General features: G+C 33.9%; 1 protein-coding gene across 1 annotated transcript; it reads left to right on the top strand.

Moving 5' to 3' along the window:
• The first annotated feature begins 7373 nt into the window (after positions 1-7373).
• On the top strand, positions 7374-15932 carry ATPsyngamma (ATP synthase, gamma subunit). Its single transcript, XM_089646445.1, has 6 exons — positions 7374-7442; positions 10415-10578; positions 11430-11569; positions 13311-13471; positions 14267-14431; positions 15152-15932. Exons 2-6 carry the CDS (start codon positions 10415-10417, stop codon positions 15419-15421), a joined length of 900 nt encoding a protein of 299 aa, XP_089502571.1. The 5' UTR covers positions 7374-7442; the 3' UTR covers positions 15422-15932.
• The last annotated feature ends 4563 nt before the right edge of the window (positions 15933-20495 follow it).

Below are 20495 nucleotides of genomic sequence, written 5' to 3'. Positions count from 1 at the left end.
TAAAAATTTACGAATGTAAGAATATAAAAATAAAATAAAATTTGAAACCGCATTTGGGAAACAAATCATTATCTTGATGTAAATGAAGGATGATTTTCTTTATATATATGCTAACACAGTACTAGATATTGCATGAGAACAGTACAATACTGTTTTGTCCCAGCTCCGGACCCACTGTCCTAGTGTGATCAGTAGTTTGGAAGACAGAACAATGAACCAAGATACTGTCCCAGAGATAACGTCGGGCAAGCTTTATCTGTGTCTTACCCTCACCAGCGCGCCCGACCGCGTTGTCCGGGTGTAAACGCGTTTTGACAAAACAGTAGGACAATATCTAGTCGCTCCTTGCGTATGTATCTCGACTCTCAAAAAAATGTCACTTAAATGGGACACTGCGAAAGATAATATTTTTCGCTCCTAATCATCGTGTATCCATTTTGACAGCGTTTCGTGTTTGAACTACGTGGAATTGTTGTATTGTCCCATTGGTCGAGGCTGTTCACGGACCAGTGAAAGAATACTATTGTATTGTCTTCTTATAATCCTCGTGAATCCCGGCACTATGAGCAGATAGGACTCTTTTGAGGTACAACATTTTTTTAATAAAAAAAAATTTTACCCGTAGGTGCAGTGGGCAGCCGTCAGAACAAAGTTAGGTAAAATAATTGCTGCACCACATGTATGCGATCCTCTGAGAAGTAGGGAAGCTTGGTATGGAACATTTGATATATCTACGGGCCATCCACCAGCAATGCGATTTGCTACCTGAAAATTGTCTTAACAGAAAAAAATATACATTTATCACATTTTTAAATATATCTATTTTAATTTCGATTTCGTTTCCTTGAATGGCCGACTAAATTAATGAATGAACGAATAAAAATGAATTTGAGCAGTCAGTACACGAAATAAATATCGGTACCATACAATTGGTATTTGAATTAGGTGTTGGCATTCTTGAATCCAGCCCCTAGGTGGAAGGTTCATCCCCGGTCAAAGCAAAAAAACAATCTATTAAAAAATTAGAGGTATTATTAGTTATAAAAAACTTTGATTTTTTACAGGTTGATTACATTATGTAATTTTGTAGTTTTCTAACATCATTATGCATTTGAATGAATTTAATACAAACCAACCTGCATTCGACTATATAGGTACGAGTAAAGGGTTTTTGTCACCTTTAGAAAAAGTAAACGAAAACGTGTACTAACCATCACGGACTTTTCTTAGTTATTTAAGATATAGGTACAATTCCGTAGTAAATCATTTTGATATAACTCATAAGGTTTATCCAGCGTTAGCAATGTAAGCTCGCGAGAAAAAAACATGGACATTTCTCTACTTTTTATAAATATAGTATGCATGTATTATATGTATAAACCTTCCGGAAGAAATTCTCCAAATTATAGTGAAAACCTTATCAAAATCCGTTGCTTAGTTAAACAGACAGACGTGGATAGCGAATTTATTTTATACTATTTAGAGATGATATTCTCTACCCACTCTGCAATATAAATATTCCGATATTTCACGGTATAGTGTACGCTACTATTTCACCTGATTGCGTAATTAATAAAAATAATTTACAAATAAACTCACCAGAAGCCTCTGAAATACACAAATAGCAAACGAAAAATGCTATGTGAAACATTTTTACATTATTCATACGACTAAGAAATATTTTATTTATTAACTCGTGCCACATCCTAATAGGATTACTACCAATGTACCTAAACAATGTGTTAATTAACACATTATTCATGCTATTAGGTTATCGTACAACGTCGTTAAACTAAATCAATTTTCACACGAATTTAAAAACAAATTTACGACTTTGGCGTAACAGAGAATGTGTCGAACTCCTTCTTGGTCAAGCGGTTAGATCCTATACTGCGGATCCACAGAACGTGGGTTAGATGCACGTTATACTGCAAATAAACTTTGTTTAATTTATATATCGACACCTCCTACGTAAACTATCGTATCTTCAAAATTTCGATTGTTGAGGAGAGCAGTTTATTTTCAGTTTCATTAACTGATTCAAATCAAATTTTCTAAAAATATTTTCATTTAATGTATTATTTTGTTATCAATTGATACTGTATCAATAATCCTAATGGTTTTTGTGATAATATGTGGGATAAAAATATTATGAATATCGTATTTATCAAATACTTCAATTTACATTGGGGTTGATCGAATGAGTTGTATTAGATACCATACTTTACGTGGGGTTTTTCACATACGCTTTTATATATATATTTTTTTAATTATTATTATTTAAATTTTTTTTATACATACGTGGATAGTTTCATAAAATATTGAAAACTGTATAAAAAATATTGCAATAAATGTACGTAATTAAAAAAAAATCCCACGAAGGCGAAGCCTAAGTGTGGGTATTATAAGTATTTTTATTAGAGATGTGCCGATTATGACTTTCGCCGACTAGCCGACTAGCCGATTAGTCGGTTGTAATAAGACCGACTAGTCGGCTAAGCCGATTACGGTTTCGGGGATAGTTCTAGGTACCCTGAAATGTCGCGCATGGCCAAAGTGTACCTCTGCTGTCCCGCAGTCCCTGCTGTTTACAGTGAGAAGCTGTTCTCAGAGGCCGGAAACATATATTAAACAAAAAGAAATCGATTGCTACCAGAAAGGGCAGAAGCTCTAGTCTTCTTACATCATAATTTACCCTTAATTAAAAAATATAAGTAAGTTATAAAAAATCTAAGGAGATTATGATATTTTTGGTTGTCACAACTGTGACTTTGATTTGATTAGATTATGTAGGTATGGTTATAAGAAATATGTTTTTTTCATTTTTTTTGTTTTTATCAAACAGTTCATGTTTAGAATTTTTGGAAATATATATATATATATATATAAATTATATATAAATATATTACTGTGCATCTTGTACATACAATCTTGCTTTAATACATATAACTGAGTTTGTTAATTTAAAAAATCTACTTTTTATTTTAATAATAAGAAATACTTATAAATGTTCATTGAAGATAAGAAGATATTATGTTGTTTTTTATGTTAATTAGGATAGGTACTAATTTTGTTGAATAAATGTCATAATTATGTTTTCTTTACAAGCAAGTAATTTTAAAAACTGATTGCCAAAGGAAAGATTGCTTTACATTTTTTAATGTATAAGACTGATTATAAAAATTTTTTTATATATAATCAAGGTTTTTATTTCATGTAGTTCCCCCGCATTCATATTATTGAGAAATACATACAATGTAAGAAGCCGGATAGTCGGCGCTCTTTGCCGATTAGTCGCCGACTAATCGACGACTACAATAGTGGCCGGATAGTCGGCTTTACCGACTAGTCGCCGACTAGTCGGAACATCTCTAATTTTTATCCATGGTTTAAGTGGAGATACAATATCAAATATAAATTTAAGTTATTTTATAAGAGTTACTGTACAGATGCAATACAAGAAACTAAAGCATGAAATATGTATAAGTTTTAAAATCACACAAAAAATAAGGCAAACACTAGTTTTTAAAGAAGACATCTTAAAAAGTGAATTAGCAGACAAAGAATAACAAACAATAAAATATATCCGCTGTTTTGTATGTACGTGAAATAATAAAAAATAATCTATCTATGGATATAAATGTTAAAGATAGCATTGCTAAAACTTATAAGAAAAAATATCTAGTTCAGTGTTTTTTAGCCAAGATTTGATGTAGTTTACTTGGGTAGTAAAAACATTTTTTACCATAAGTTTTTAAATATCAATTAAAATGAAGTTTTAAAAATGAATAGTAAATTTTGAAATAATAAATAATTCATTTATAAATGTCTTACTAGTTCATACTAGTTTTAATATGTACATTTATTATTTATAACATAGGTACCTCAAAAAACAATAACTAAACAAAATAAAATGTTCCTCTCTCAGCCGATGTATAAGCTAAATATGGAACTAATTCATTAGGACACGAAAATTAAATAATGTAGGTATTTTTTTACTAGTTATACCCCGCCACGCGTTATTGTGGCTCAATCTGTCTGTGGAGGTAGAGGAACAATAGCGTGTGTGGCTTTTACGTCCAACAGATGCCGCTGGTGTGGCGAGAAACAACAGCAATTTAAATAAATAAATATTTTTACCTGTCACAGGTCACATCTATATAATATATGTACACACGCGTATTCGAACGCAACGTTGTGTCAAAATTTCAAAGCAATCGGTGAAGAACATTTTTATTTGTATGGACATACAGACATATAGAATAACTTAGTGAGAAAAAACTCAAACTGTTATGTATTATGTAATATCATTGAAAACAATATTAACGACTTTTAAATGAAAAATGTGAAACAGAAAAGACAGAAAAGGGTTCATTCGCATCTAGGAAACGAATCCGGGACCCCTTTCGTGCCGAGGAAGTGCTCTCACCAATGAGCTAATTCGACCATATCAATTAACGTTTTTTTTTTCGCCTGAGTTAACAACTTTATCTTCATTTTCTTAAGGCGATGCACTACGTCGTGTAATATTTTAAATTGAGCCACTATCAATAACAACCCTTACGTAGATGGCGATAAGGTTTAAATTTCCGCTTAACACCATCCGCCTGTTTTGATTTATGCAAGAAAAAAACATGGCCAAAAAGTGCCTTTTATTTTGTTTTGTGGATGTTCAGGCCTAAATATTTAATTTTTTTTCGATCATTTTATAAATAACTTAATTTGCTACATTATACAATAAAATCATAACCGAAAATGGGTTCGTAAGTAGGAGATTTCGAACTTTAAATCAGTTTTCTTAGACCTTATACATTATTTTTTTCTGGGCTTATAAAAAGACTTATCTAAAAAATACTCCATTATTTCAAAGGCCAAGATGTATTCTACTCGCAGAATTTAATTAAAGCATCTGAAACATTTCTAGGCGACCGAATATTCAAACCAAAAACACATGATTTTGCATTACTACGTATGGCATCGCCTTAAAGCATATATTTTCACTAATATCTTTATACATGCTTGCAAGATTCTACCAGAACTAAATGCAATCTAAATAGTGTCTTGGATTAGCATACGTATATTATTGTGTGATTTTAGTTGACTTTTCTACAAGTCTAGGATAAATATTTTGATAGTGGAATAACTTAACGAGTAAAATCTAAAATTTAATCGTTTAATCTTTGTAAAAGTAAGTCTATAGGTAAGGTATTCTCAATAACATTAATTTTTGACATATATGCTAAAATCATGTAGAATTATCTCTCGAAGTTTGTACACTTTACCCCCTTTGAAAAGTACTAGGTAGGTACTTTCATTATAAGCCGAAGATGTTGCTTGTGCAATGATGAAGTACTTTGCCAGCAGATGAATTGTTGATGTTTCCTATCTTCAGAATCCATCGAAGCGATTCGATTCATTTTTAATACATTACAACCGTCACAAAACAAATATTTTATTTGAGTGCGAAATATTTTAACGGACATAAAATGAATTTTGGTAAAAGAATACAGTCACTTACGTAGCAGTAAAAACCAGAAATAATACTTTTGTAGTAGGCTCACTCAAATATTGTAGAAAATAATATGTATTTGTATTGTGGTGTAGGTACATTATATTTTCATATCTGCACACACGCAACTATAAAAATAACAACAAGAACATGAAAGAGACATCTGTTAGATAATTTTATAACTACTGCGTGGTATTATTTTTAATTAAACAAAGATTCAATCCATTTTCATGTCTGATAGGTGCACTTTCATTATGCAGAGCTAAAAAACGTATTTCATAGATGGCAGTGACCATTGACAACATTTCTGATATGAAATTATTACGGAATATTCATATGGCGAAGAAGTATGGTTTATTTTATTTTAAAACTTTTTTTTAGTTTACGTTAATTCCTGACTGTGTCACCTTTGGAAATGCTGTGTGGAGAGTCTTTTTGAGGAGATGGGTCTTGAAGACGGTTCAATGTCCCAAATTATAGGTGGGGGGCAACAGAGGTCGGCTAATCGTTCCACATCTGAGCTGTTGAACTCAATAACGGGTCGTAGAAACGTCCCATTCTCATGTGACCATTATCAACCGTGTTGGGGGCGCGTTTGGCATGTTTCCCGAATACGCATTGTGTGCTGAAACGATCGACGACGCTAGTTCCTCGGAACATCTTCCGTAGAATACCGGTAGAAAAAGGACAGCATAACGCATGTTCTCTTAAGAATTTTCAGGGGTCAGAGGGGGACATCTAGGTCTGCGAGCCAGTCTAGGGCCTCAGGCGTCGCCATGTGGACCTCATAAATACCGCCGAGGAATGAATGCAGCGGGCATTCGTTGACCACATTCTCTAAAGATTGCAATCCTTATATTAAAATGGTGGAATCAGTAAACTTTTGTTTGCCGAATCGATCTTTCGTAACTTTTGCCGTCTCCCCCGACGTAAATCGTTGTATTTTATAGTAAATTAACATGTCTACTGTCCGATTGTCCTAGAAGATTGCAGTGGAATACTGTTATTGAAAAATCCTTTTGTTTTACGATTGAGGTTTTACCTTTGGCAATATTATTCATTATGTAGGTACAATCTTTAAAAACGTGTTTCATCATTTTAATATTTTCAGGAACACAAATTAATCACGACAAAAACATTAAAAATATATATTTTTAGGTGCTTACTGAAAACTTTTAATTCCTAAAAAGATCTCCTCACCTATTTTCAGTTTAAAAACATAATAAATTCAATAATCTAAACGGAATATATTGTCAGAATGATATTTTTTTCAATAAAAATCAATCTACCATAATATTTAGTGGTCTACGTATTATGTGATGCCGTTTAGAGATTTACCTCAACAATGGCGCTTTGTAATGTATTGCAGGCAGCAGATTGAGAAACTGTGTTTTTATTTTCCATGTTTTCAAAACCTAACTTCTGACTTTGACAAATAAAAAATAATGTAGATACAATATTATTTTCATCATAGGCCGAGAAATAGTTTTACTTTCGACTTTTGACGGGTCCAAAAAAATGATATGTTCATTGTTCACGGCGATAATTATTTTCTTCTTTTCGAGTTCATTTGCGATTTTTCTGGACAAGTTTCTTATCTTCGTGTCACACCATAAGTGTCACTTCTTTCAATTTCCGAAGAAAGTCACTAAACAGAATACAAGACAACAGTTGGTTCGAGAATTACGCGACAAGAAGTCAAACTTACACTACATCTTTAACAAACATATTCAGGAGTATTTTATTTACATGAAAATAACTTTAGTACTCATGCATCCCGCTAAATGTTACAAAAACTATTGTCAACATGTCAAAACAAGTATAATGAAACGCAGCTTCGCGTATTTTTATCTATGCAACTCTCTTCTATGGTAGACGACATCGGTGTTATCTGTGGTCACTGTCCGCCTCGATTTTTCCGTCAATTTACAAGGTTTGTACAAATTTCTTTATTTAATAAAACGTTATATCGTACTCTGACTATTATTGAATTTAATAGTTTGTCATTATTTTTAACTTATTCGTCTAATTTGGCAGTACGTTAAATCCAGACATTTTGCACAACTAAGTTGGTTTAAAAATTCTTACATAATCCCGGTTGACGGGAGCAATTTTTCACACTAACCTATGTGCCATCAAATCGTTCATAGTTCAACCAAAAACCCTCATTGAAATTCTTTTTAATATGATTCATTAATAATTTCCAATCAGTACTGATAGTAAAACGGTTTACGTTAGTATACTGCAAACTTCAGTAGATTAACCCATGTTTTTAGGAGCTAAAGATCGATTTGCAAAGAAACTGATGTGTCTTGACACTTCATAAATTAATGAATGTGATTATCGGTGTTAAGTTTTCACACATTGGTTAATTTAATCCATTTATTTATTATATACTTTGGATCATTGTTAAGTTAAAATTTCTGTGTTATTCTGTTGAAGGCGCTTCGACTTGAAGCTGCTAAAGTTTATCTCTTGAATTATTCTTAGCTATCTTTAGTAAAATATTTTGAAATTCGTGATAAATCTCCAAATGTTATGTTAATACTTTTATGAACCTTAACAACTCGGATAGATTCTAGTTTTGATACCCGACTTCAGTTTCAGCATGGCTCCTTTTTTTTTATGCAACACAAAATATAATGTTTTGTTGTATTTTTTTTTTTAAATAAGGCCCTATAGTAAGCGCTCAAAGATGGTTTAAAGGGGTTATATGTAAATATGAATGTTAGAGGGAGCGCGCTAATATTAAAAAAATGATAATTAAGCAAAAATGTTGAAAATATTTGATAAAACACGATTTGTTTGAAATAGAGCAAAAATCTCTCGATAAATGCTTTAGTTGCATTTAAAAATACACTGAATTTGTTTATGCGTATAACATATTAAATAGCAGAACAAAACGTGTTTTTAATTATTTTCTGAGATTACTTTGCGATTTATTTTTATCGAGGAATTTTCAAATAATTAAAGTTTCGGCATAACAGATGTATAGATATTATCTTCAAAAATAACATACAGTTTTTTTGGAACTTAAAAACTTGAGTTAAATAGAAACTTGTTATAAATCGGTAGAAATTGGGAATGTGGGGGCTTAAGTGGATGATAGAAATTACATTGCAACTGAAATTAGTTATGTTGTAGTAGGTCACGCAATTAGAGTTAACCTAAACAACACACACTTGGGATTTTGTGTATTGGTGGATATTATGTATACATCAGTGATGTCCTCGAAAAATGTCACTGAAAAACAGCCTTTGGTTCTGCGTAAGCCTACTTATTATTTGTAGCTAAAAAGCGAAGACAGGTTTGATGTATACGTTGATCAAAATTGAACATTTTTTCTAAAATTTTACAGTTTGAATAGTGTTAATTTTAATATGTACATTCAACATGTATTTTTAAAATTTTCATTATTTTTTTAGGCTGAATAATTATTAATCTGAAACATGCTGTATGCAAGCAATGTATTCATGTTAGGATCAACTCTGGTTGTGATACCTGCAACTAATGTTCCCTCTAAGGTGTACAGCCGCACATTTGTTGAATATTATCCGCGCACATGTTTTCATCTTCCGCTATAATTTTGGTCTCCGGTGAGATTTTTGTTTTTAGCTAAAAACTTTAAAATCAGTAGGTATCGGACTGTTAGGGTCGTGGACAGACTGAGTGAACAGTGAAAAGCAACAATCAAAAATGTCATCGGAGACCAAAATATTAAAAAAAAAATTATTTGAAATAATGTCAGGAATCACCGGTTAAAGTAAATCAGTTACTTTCCTTAACACCAACACCTTGTGTAAGTTAGGTAACATTAGGTACACAAATAATTGTTGTTAATTAGTACCAATGTATCACCAATTATAAACCTTCTGGACTCCAATATAAATAAATGTTACCATGTAGGAAAAGTTTATTTTTATTTTTTATAATATACATATTTTAACCGGTCAGCAACGTAAGCAGATATACACGATAAAATAACGATAGCAGTCAAGTACAATAAGCGTGTTTACACGTCAACGCGTGTGTTTCCACAAAAATCGTCATAACTCCGTTATTCTTCTAGTGACATCCCTAAAACAAAAAGTAGAATATTCGTATTGAATGAAGCTTCACATCTCTATTCAAAGTTATCCATAGAAACCCGTAAAAAGACCTACTCAGTGGAAGCAAATTTTACCCGCCAAATCGTAAAACGACGCCAAGAAAGCCGTTTGACGTGCCGACCCGCCTCGCAAGTTTAATTATTTTTTTAAAAATATATTTTGTATGAAATGGTCAAAAAGTGAAGTGACAGAATTGTTTATTGTACATTTGTACGATGAAATAAGTGTTTTTTTTTTACATTATCCGTGATTTTAGTATCGTTTTTACATAAAACATTACAGGTGAGTCATTTTTACAATTTTTTCATGTTTCCATTCTAAATTTAAATATTTACAAATGTTAATATTTATTTATGATACAACAATTTGAAAGCCTATTTTGTAACCTTTCTAAAACAGTTTTTACTATTCGGCTCCGTTCAGTAATGTTTCATTTATAGAGCTTTGATTGTGAGGCGGTAATAACACAACGTTTTCGTGAAATTGACATTTCGATAAAGACATTTTAGCTTCAAGTTCGCGAAAAGTCGGAGGGGTTAAAACATATTATTGTTCCGTGGTACATTAAACTTGTTTACTTAATTTTATCTATGCCTCATTCTTCCTTTGATATCTTGCGCAGATAGTATAGATTTAAGTTGATGTGCCGCACACACAATGAAATAATTAGAGGGAATGTTGTGTGTGACATCTGTAATTCCTTATTCTTACTTATTCCCTTTTCAAATAATTTAATTCAGCTGACTTAGGTATAAAATTATTTGTTTATGGTAACATGTGTTGTTTTTAATTCCAGATGTTAGGCAGAGTAGCACCAGCAGTATGCAGCCAGGCCGCTGGGCTGGTGAGCCAGCAGCAGTCCCGAAACATGGCCACCCTCAAGATGATCTCCATGCGACTCAAGTCTGTCAAGAACATCCAGAAGATCACACAGTCCATGAAGATGGTGTCGGCTGCTAAGTATGACTGATTTTATGTTTTATAGTGATAGCACACAAATTTTTCTCTCAATATTTTGGTACCTACCTGCCTGAAGAAAGTTTGAAAAAAGAATTGATATTGAGATAGTTATGTCTCTTTGGACAAATTGTCTTGTATGTAATACCTTATTTAACCTTTTAAATGCCAGTAGGTAGAAGTGTAGCTGTGCACAGCAGGCCAAGAATGCGAGTTAACTCGCTCTTGGCACAGAAGCGGTTAAAGTAGAAAAATATATGGTTTATAATTATGTAGGTAGGTACCTACTTACAATTCTGATTACAGAGGAATTTTGGTGTTGATTTATGTATTAATAAGAAAGTATTAGAATCATACTTATTTGGATGCGAGGTTTACTGTTCACAGCTAATAATTTTTGTTTATTTTCATTTGATCTGTAAGCTACATATTTTTAATGTTTTTTTTAACCACAATTTAAATTATTTTTCTTGCTTTGAGTTTATATTTCACGAAATAGATATTGTAAAATTTTAGAAAGTAGTTAAGAGCATATAATATGTGAAATTTAAGACAATGTGAACTAGTGGTGAAGACCAAAAGACGTCATAATTCGCAACAGTGTGCTTTATTTTTTTATGTTTTTTTCTGCACTTAATATTCAACAATTGTAGGAATAGCTGATGACATTGATACAATTAAAGTAATTTTATCTTCACCAGAAAGAAATCTTCTTGCTTGTATTAATAGTCCACTTTATTGTATGTTTTCTTTCATAGGTCTGAGGAACACAATATAATAGCTGTGAAAACCTAAATTACCCCGATTATCTGTTTTTCTTCAAGATTCTGATGAATTTATTGTGTGAATTCCAGGTACACCCGTGCGGAACGTGACCTGAAGCAGGCGCGCCCTTACGGGGCTGGCTCCAAGGCTTTCTACGATAAGGCAGAGGTCACCGAGACCACCACAGAGGTGCCCCAGAGGCTCATCGTTGCCATCACCTCTGACAGGGGTAATATCACGTTATTACTTATTACACAAACAGTTGTTTCGGCATGAAGAGGTAGGAGGAGTTTGGCAAAGTGGAAACTTTGCCAAACCTTCCCTTCACTCTTTAAGTATCGCTGTTGCATCCCCAAAATGCTTACGAATTACATCTTCAGATGCACTTATAAATGGACTGTAAATACTTTAGGCGAAACGAAATGAATTGGTGTTTGCTGGAATTGGGTGATACATAGTAGTATGTGCAGAAATGAACAAGGCAAGGAAGGAAAACGGGATGACCAATCACTTATCACTGTATCTCTGCAGAGGAGCACAACACAATTACAATATAGTGAGGACTTAAAATTATATTATGCACTTTCAAGATAGTCCCAATCCTTTTTCTGCTTTCAAAATAAAATTCACCCGATTTTGCACTATGTTCTTGCCACTGTTTCAAATTTCAAATACTTTTCCAGCAAGGTGATGGTTAGGGATAGGAAGGAACTGGATAAATAATATCCAGGTAGGAACTAAGCATATTCTCATTTCAAAACCAAACAATCGCCTTGGTGAAAGACCACCATTCAGAATCAAAGTTTTAGCCATGATTGGGCACCCGGTCTATCTCAGATTGGAGATGGCTGCTCACGCAACCATGGGTTAATCGTTCTGCACCCGAGGGGGTAACACACTACCCCAAATGAGAGTTTTGTGCCATATATAAGTTGTTTTTTGTATTACATACTACATACTGGATTGTAACTAGAGTGTACTGAAAGGGGCAAAAATTATATCAAAAGACAATCACTCTGCAACAGATGGGGGACCCTGGTGACCCCTCTTTTGGTGATACATGATTTTTACCTTCAGATATGTAAAGGTTATACAATGTCTTTTCAGTAGGCAATTTATTTGCGATTTGGTTGATGAGTTAGGCATGGTTTCTCTCAACTGGTTGGTAGATCCAAATATGTACACATGCCAATATGCTTTGAAGAATATGGCAATATCAGCTGAAGGTTGCTTTCCTAGCTGAGTTATAAGTTTTTTGAATCCAGACCCCGCAGTCACCGGCTTAAAACATGTATGGTTCGGGCTGGTCAAATTATGTTGAATTTAAATTAAGTAATTTGTGGTATATTTGTACCTTATTCCACAGTGTAAGATTTTCTTAGTAATGCCTAAAAGACCATTATGTATTCAGAATCGATTTGTTGCTTTGGATGAAGTTTAACCCTTTGAATCGTGTGTATATTTGAAAAAACATAGATAAGAATTTTTTCCTCCATCTATTAAAATTGGCAGTATTCATTCTTGAATTGCTGGTATAACTGAACAATTTGTCATTTTACGTGTAACACACCCTCTGAGACATAAATAAAATTAGCAAAAACTATTAAAAAAAAAAACACCAAAATTTTTAAATAACAACCAAATGAAAGCAGGCATCAAATATTTTCTAACACTGCCAGTTTAAATTTAGGTCTGAAAGGGTTCAGTCTTTGTGTGCCGCTGCAAAATTTTTGGAAGAAAGGATTAACTTATTTTCAAATTTAAAATAACTTTATTACTGTTTTGTGATATCAGATATGAGCATATCAGCAGAATGCTGCCTGCTCTTTAAATAATTATAATAATATGGAATTGAAAAATCCAGTACATTTTATTTCTTGTAATGGTTCAAATCCGCGTTTTCGCAATCCGAATTACATGGGTTGCCTATAATAATCCAAAATCTGATCTTTGACCTTGTGACGTTCCAGGTCTCTGTGGAGCCGTCCACACCGGAGTGTCCAAGGTAATCCGCGCTGATCTCTCCGCCCCCGAGGTCGCCGCCAACACCAAAGTCGTCTGCGTCGGAGACAAGTCACGTAACATTCTGCAGCGTCTCTACGGAAAGAACATCATGCTGGTCGCTAACGAGGTGAGGAATGGTGTATTTTGGATTCAGTTGATTGACCAACTGGTTTGGATATAAATATGACATGAACCAATTGGAATCAATTGATTAATCAAGTGATTTTGGTATATTATTTTAGATTTGAAACATACCAAGAATGGACCAATTGGAATCAATTGATTAATCAAGTGATTTTGGTATATTATTTTAGATTTGAACCATACCAGGAATGAACCGATTGGAATCAATTGATTAATCAAGTAGTTTTGGTATATTATTTTAGATTTGAAACATACCAAGAATGGACCAATTAGAATCAATTGATTAATCAAGTAGTTTTGGTATATTATTTTAGATTTGAAACATACCAAGAATGGACCAATTAATCGAGTATATTATTTTACATTTCAAACATTTGAAAACTCGTGTAGACCTGTGAAAAATCAAGGGGTAGTCTGAATTCTTCACACAATCTGTTTCAATTTTGGAAATAACACTTAAATTCAAAACAAACTAGTTCATTGAACACAGGAAAGACCAACATTAGGATTTTTGATGATACTATTTACTTAATTAGTTCCTACATCGTTAACTACACAAACAGATCATTATTGCTATATTATTTTTCAAATGCATCAAATACTTGAGTCGGTCATGTCAAGAGTCAGAATAACAAGAATATGTATGAGACGATATATGAATATGAATGAAGCCAGGAGTGTGCCGAGATAGAGTCATGTTTCTGTCTATCCCCTCTACCTATTTAGCTGGTTCTCTCTCTGTTTGTGCCAATTTATAAGTTGTTCTGTTTATGTGCAGGTTGGACGTCTGCCCCCCACCTTCCTGGACGCGGCCAAGTTGGCCATCGCGATTCTCCAGTCCGGCTACAACTTCTCTTCCGGCAAGATCGTCTACAACAAGTTCAAGTCCGTGGTGTCCTACTCCCAGGCAGATCTGCCCCTCTTCAGCCAGGCTGCCATCCAGGTTAGTAATCAACCCGTTCATTCCCACCAAATACAACTTAACTTTATTTTATCTCTGCAGTTGTACAAAATACGGTTCCATGACAACCGAGCAGAGGATTGCAGAAATATTAAGACAATAAAACGAACTACACCTAACCTAACCTAACCTATTCTTCAATTCGGTTCTTCACGGGGGATAATGGGGAATTGTTGATGCTTTGTCTTCACCAAAATGAATTAAAAGCTTTTAATTGTTTTTTGGAAATATAATATAAATAATTATTTCTATATGTTTTCAATTTAATTTTTTTTTGTGATACCATGACGAGGGGTGACCGCTCTGCGCTATGTCTTTGAGCTTACTAGTGTCTAGCGATGTATATCGACACTCAGAGTCCTTGACACGCAGAACCTAGCGCGCACATGGTATTCCGAGGTGTCCCTTTGAGTATTTGGGGGCGTTCCTTGAATTTCTTTCTCGGATTCGAGAGCCTTTGAATCTTGCAAGGTATTGCATTATTTTTATAATACTCTACTATAAATTGGTGTACGCCTGTAGATATTGAAATTTATTTTGTATTTAGCATGCTGCATGACTTGTCCATGAACATTTTTGATAGGAAATATTATATATTCTCTGGGTAATGAGATTTCAGTACTCGTGAAAAACTGTTGGTCTCCACCATCGAAGAAGTTCGTCATTCACTTCCCTAATGCATTCTTGTATTTTGTATTGCAGGCTGCTCCTAAGCTATCCGTATACGACTCTCTTGACTCCGACGTCATCCAGAGCTACCTAGAATTCTCCATGGCCTCCATGTTCTTCTACGCCATGAAGGAGGGAGCTTGCTCCGAGCAGTCATCTCGCATGACCGCCATGGACAACGCCAGCAAGAACGCCGGCGAGATGATTGACAAGCTCACCCTGACCTTCAACAGGACCCGACAGGCCGTCATCACCAGGGAGCTGATTGAGATCATCTCCGGAGCTGCTGCTCTTGAAAAGTAGAGGAATATGTTAAAAAACCAATCGGCAGCCATCTTGATTTTACCCGCCATCTTGGTTTTCAACAATTTTGAAATGACATCCGTCTTTTTGATATCTGTGAAATCAATTTGGTTCTTAACAATTTTGAAGAGACATTTCCATCTTTGTAGATATCCGTGGTATCAACTCAATTGTGAACATTGATTGTCTTTTGTTTTCAAACATTTGAAAATTTGAATACGGTTCTTTTCTATAATATGTAATAATATTTATTATGCTTACTTTTCTTGTGTAAATAAAACATAAGATGACCATTCTATTGAATTGTTGCATTGCTATTTCTGTTCAGTTAGTTGTTAGTTGTTGAAGTGATGGAATTTCTGTGCACTGTCTAGAATTGTAAATTATCCGACAATGCATTAGATTTCGATTACTTCAGCAATTGGGTGAATCATTTACTGCCGGTTTATATAGTGATCATGGTATATTACGTCTTTATTAAAGATATTAAAGAATAAAATAAAATGTTAAATATTTTTACATTCTTTTACCCTTACCTCCATCTGTATTTTTAATAGTTATTACATATTTGACGATGTGTACCATTTTAGATAATAAAACAAAAGGATTCTCACCGAGGCATTGGAAGCTATTTCACAGATTTCAGACTATATCACGTAACCTAGTTTTTGCCACACAGCGATAATGACATCTCTAGTCGCTAGTCGCTTTCTCGATTTTAAGTTTCGAATTTGCCATAAAAAATTCGATACGATCAGTTCCAATGAAAAAATCTAATGATGTCATCCCCGACCTTTTTATGCCCTGCCATATTTCGAAAATTGTAATAATCAATCTTTGATATTACATATTCTTTTAACAGTCATTTATACAAATAGCATAAACAGTAATTATTCATATGTTCTAGACCAGAGGTTCCCAAAGTGGTCTATATGGACCCCCAGGGGTCGATATTGGCTTGCTGGGGGTCCGTGTCAGCGAGAAAAAAATTTAGGGGACCACAAGATTCAAATGGGGGTACATACGAGCCGACCCCCATTTACCTCAAGTCAACATTAAGGAGTTCCGTAAATGACACAATATGTACACCTAACACAAATAACACAGTTTAAATAATACTTATATGTAATAGACTGAGAAATTACTTATTTGATATTTGTATTTTTATATCTCGTTGTTTATTGAGGTATATAAACAGAGATAGGTTCCTTTTCTCGTCAGAATTAATATATTGAAGCAAAACATTGCACATTGGAAGCCGCGAATTTTCCTAGATCCCCAACTTGTTTTTGAAAAACGTCCAGGGTAATAATGATGTTCAACATTTAAATGCACTTCACACAGACTTCAAAACTAAATTTGAGGACATTTTGACTATGAAATGGAACGTCGAAGAATAGGAAATCATGTGACAAGAAGAAATGACCAGAATAAGCACTGACAAAGAACTTAAGGGGCAGTTCTGTATGGCTAGCTACAGTAAGAAATTCCTGTTGCTTAACCTGCTTCATTTTCATTTGGTGTAATACTTCACAAGGGCGCCCCTGTCTGCACAATGCAAATACAGAGGAACTATACCGCCACCCGGTTGTTGAACAGGCAAGGGAAGGGAATCTTTTTACGAAAAAATAAACGATTATCACATAGGACGTTAATAGTTTTAGGAAAATTCAATATTCGGTAGGCAGGGGGTCTACAGAAAAAAAAAATATTTGGCAATTGCTTAACCTGCTTCATTTTCATTTGGTGTAATACTTCACAAGGGCGCCCCTGTCTGCACAATGCAAATACAGAGGAACTATACCGCCACCCGGTTGTTGAACAGGCAAGGGAAGGGAATCTTTTTACGAAAAAATAAACGATTATCACATAGGACGTTAATAGTTTTAGGAAAATTCAATATTCGGTAGGCAGGGGGTCTACAGAAAAAAAAAATATTTGGCAAGTCGTCTATGGGGCAAAAAAGTTTGGGAACCTCTGTTTTAGACCAATAAAATCCCATTAAGTTTAGTTGTTGATTTAGTATTTGTACCTACACAATATATTTATAAATGACAAAGAAATATAAAAATAAATAAACATAATGAATTACATAATGTTATAAAACAAGTAAAGACAGTTAGTAGTATGTAATACAGTTTTCACATGATTATACTAAAAAGAATAAAATAAACTAAAATGAAAAAAAATGTAGTTGTCAGTTTAGTAAGCTGCATTTTATATGTTTCCATGTAACAGTTGAAAATGTGTACATCTCTAGAGGCATTGTTAGTTTTACAGATACGTCTTATTGAAGAATTTTCCGCATATTTAACTTTACAGTGTGGTGTTCTAAATGAGTTGTTCGATCTGGTGTTGTGTTCAGGGCAACGAAATGCAATCTTTTCTTACAGATATGATGAATCAACAAGATTGTTCACGATTTTGTTTAAGAATATGGCATCAAAAATTAAAGCGGTAGGGTCAAACCGATGATCACTAAAGCGATACGATAGGTGTTTAATAAATTTGTATTGGATATTTTCAATAGATCAATGCATGCTTGATATTGAGGATTTCAAATGACTGAGGCAAACTCGAGTTGTGGCCTTACGTATAACATATATAGCAGAATTAGTGTGTGTGCTAGATTTCTTCTAATACTTCTGATTCTTTAGAAACATCCATCATATCCTCAAGATAATACCACGCTTTGTCACAAATAGAGTACGGGATAGCCGGATGGGGATCTGCTCTTGAGTGCTCACACAGACCGGCTTAACATAGCCCAAAAAGGAGTAGGTACTAAAGACAATTCTCAAAGTTCCAGTTGGAACTCTGACAGAAGGAATATTTAAAAACTTTCTTACAATCTACAGAAACTTTATTAAAAAAAAATTTTTACAAATTAAAAAAATTGATCTGAATACTCCACTACCCAACATAAATACCCAACCAGGGCATTAAGCCAAGACATGGTGGTTACTCCCAATTTGAATACATCTTTTGGAAAGAGATTAAATTTCGTGCTATAAAACTATATATTGCTCTACCAAAAAAATAACAAATACAGTGAAACCTCTATCTATCGTTCCTCGAATAATCGTTTTACCGTATCATTTATTGTATCATTTATTTATTATGTATCATTTATTTCTTCTAGTCCGAATTCATTTCATACAAAAATAGATCGCATTGATCGTTTCTATGTCCACCATTTTCCCGCATTCATCGTAGGAATTACGTCGCGTATTTGATATTTTTTGTCTATGTTTAAACGGCGCCAGACGGCACTCGTTACGATGCGCGAAACTTTTGAGAGAGAAAGAGAAAGAATAACAGTTTGTCGCCGTCATCAGTCGCTAGTTGTCGTCAGTTGTCGCTAGATACCCGAACTTAGTGGAGTGTTTGCAGTTATCCTTTTTGAGATTTTAAACTATTTTCGAAATGAGCCGTTTGATGAAAAAAGTACGTACTCTTCAAGAAATATTGAAAATTATCGAAGAGGTGGAAAAAAACCCCGCTGAAAAACGCATCGATATAGCCAAGCGTTTAGGAATCGCGGCATCCACGATAAATTCTATTTTCTTGAAAAAAAACGAAATTCAGGAGCAAATTCAAAAGTGCGGAAAATCTTCGAAAATTAGAAAAAACAGTAAAGAATCAAAGTTTAGTGAACTGGAGAAAATTCTTATCTCTTGGTACCAAATTTGACAAATTTTAACAATTTTGTTACTTTCGACGACAATATCCCAACTTGTGGGATAAAAACTATCGAAAGCTTGTGTGACGCAAGATTGACGGAGACAACAAAAGAGGTCGATATTGATGAGGAGGAGCCGCTGCCTGTACCTTCATTTTTAGAAGCATGCACCCTCTTTGAAAGATTGAAAACTTTCTACTACGCACACTCAATAACTGATGCCGAAAAGAATATCATTTGCAACGCTGAAAATATACTGTTGACTTGCGGAAATAAAACAGTAAAAAAACAAATGTCCATGAAAGATTATGTATTTACAATGCAATAAACTTGGTTCTGTTTAGCTTTGTATTTTTTTAAAATAAATACATTTATTTACATCTAAAACTTATTTTCTTCTTATAATTTTAATCTACCAACGGTTGTGCAGATTGGGAGGACGGTATCTTTACTGGATCGTATCTCCTTGTGTTTTGTCCTCTTAATCCCGCATTCATTGTTTTCCCGCATTCATCGTTTATTTCGATAGGTCCCTTTAAAACCAATAGATAGAGGTTTCACTGTAGATGTATTTATAAGTAAAAACGAGGCTGGGAGAACAGAGTGATAATCAACTTGCAGACATTTTGAAGACAATATAAAGACAACTACATATAGATTAAATACAAACATATAAAAACTATAGGCCGCCTCACAACAGGAAACCCTATTGAGGAGGACTGGGAAAACTATGAATTTATACTTGTAGTATGCTTACATCATGTACAAACTTTGTCGTAGAAACTTGACACTAATAAAAAAATATGTAACAGGCATCTACTCAATATGGAGAGAAACTCACTGAGAGAACTGGTAGGACTAAGCACTAACAGGACACTGCCATCTCAGGAGGCACATGCAGTTGTTGGGAGTGGAAAACACCAATAGATGCGGAAAATGTGAAGAGGATGTAGAAACTCCAATTCACCTTTGGTGCTAATGTCCCGCTCTGTTGGGAACAAGGCTCAGATACTTGCGAAGACACATTGTAGAACCAGAAGACAGCCACATATCCAATGACAACCCTGGTAAACTTTATTCGCCGGGTTACTGTTAAAGGAATGAGGTAAAATGATAGATAGCACAATGGGCCTATGGTCTAAGTGCTCACGGGAACTCTATGTCAAACATTTCCTCTTTATAAAAAAAATACATACTTTGCCGTAGAAACTAATAAAAAAATATAAAAATTACCACCAAATGATCATTAAAAAAAACCTGGTATAGTCAGAAGGTGAGTTCATATCGTTGATAAAAAATGAACTGGAGTTTTTCATTGTTTTAATATAATAATATACCATAAATATTACCAATATAATAATTATATAAGAAAAACTTAATGTGAAAAGGAGC

The sequence above is a fragment of the Hesperophylax consimilis genome, chromosome 24 (assembly GCF_061612785.1).
Source record: "Hesperophylax consimilis isolate HC1 chromosome 24, BYU_Hcon_1.0, whole genome shotgun sequence".
In the NCBI taxonomy this organism is placed as follows: Eukaryota; Metazoa; Arthropoda; class Insecta; order Trichoptera; family Limnephilidae; genus Hesperophylax; species Hesperophylax consimilis.
Note: the sequence above shows the minus strand (reverse complement) of the source record. Positions and strands in the feature narration are given on the sequence as shown.

Bases quoted from the DNA above. Each gene is read 5' to 3' on its own strand.
- ATPsyngamma (XM_089646445.1), top strand. From the start codon at position 10,415: ATGTTAGGCAGAGTAGCACCAGCAGTATGCAGCCAGGCCGCTGGGCTG. The intron at 13,472-14,266 runs GTGAGGAATGGT...GTTTATGTGCAG, and splicing joins TCATGCTGGTCGCTAACGAG to GTTGGACGTCTGCCCCCCAC. The intron at 14,432-15,151 runs GTTAGTAATCAA...TTTGTATTGCAG, and splicing joins TCAGCCAGGCTGCCATCCAG to GCTGCTCCTAAGCTATCCGT.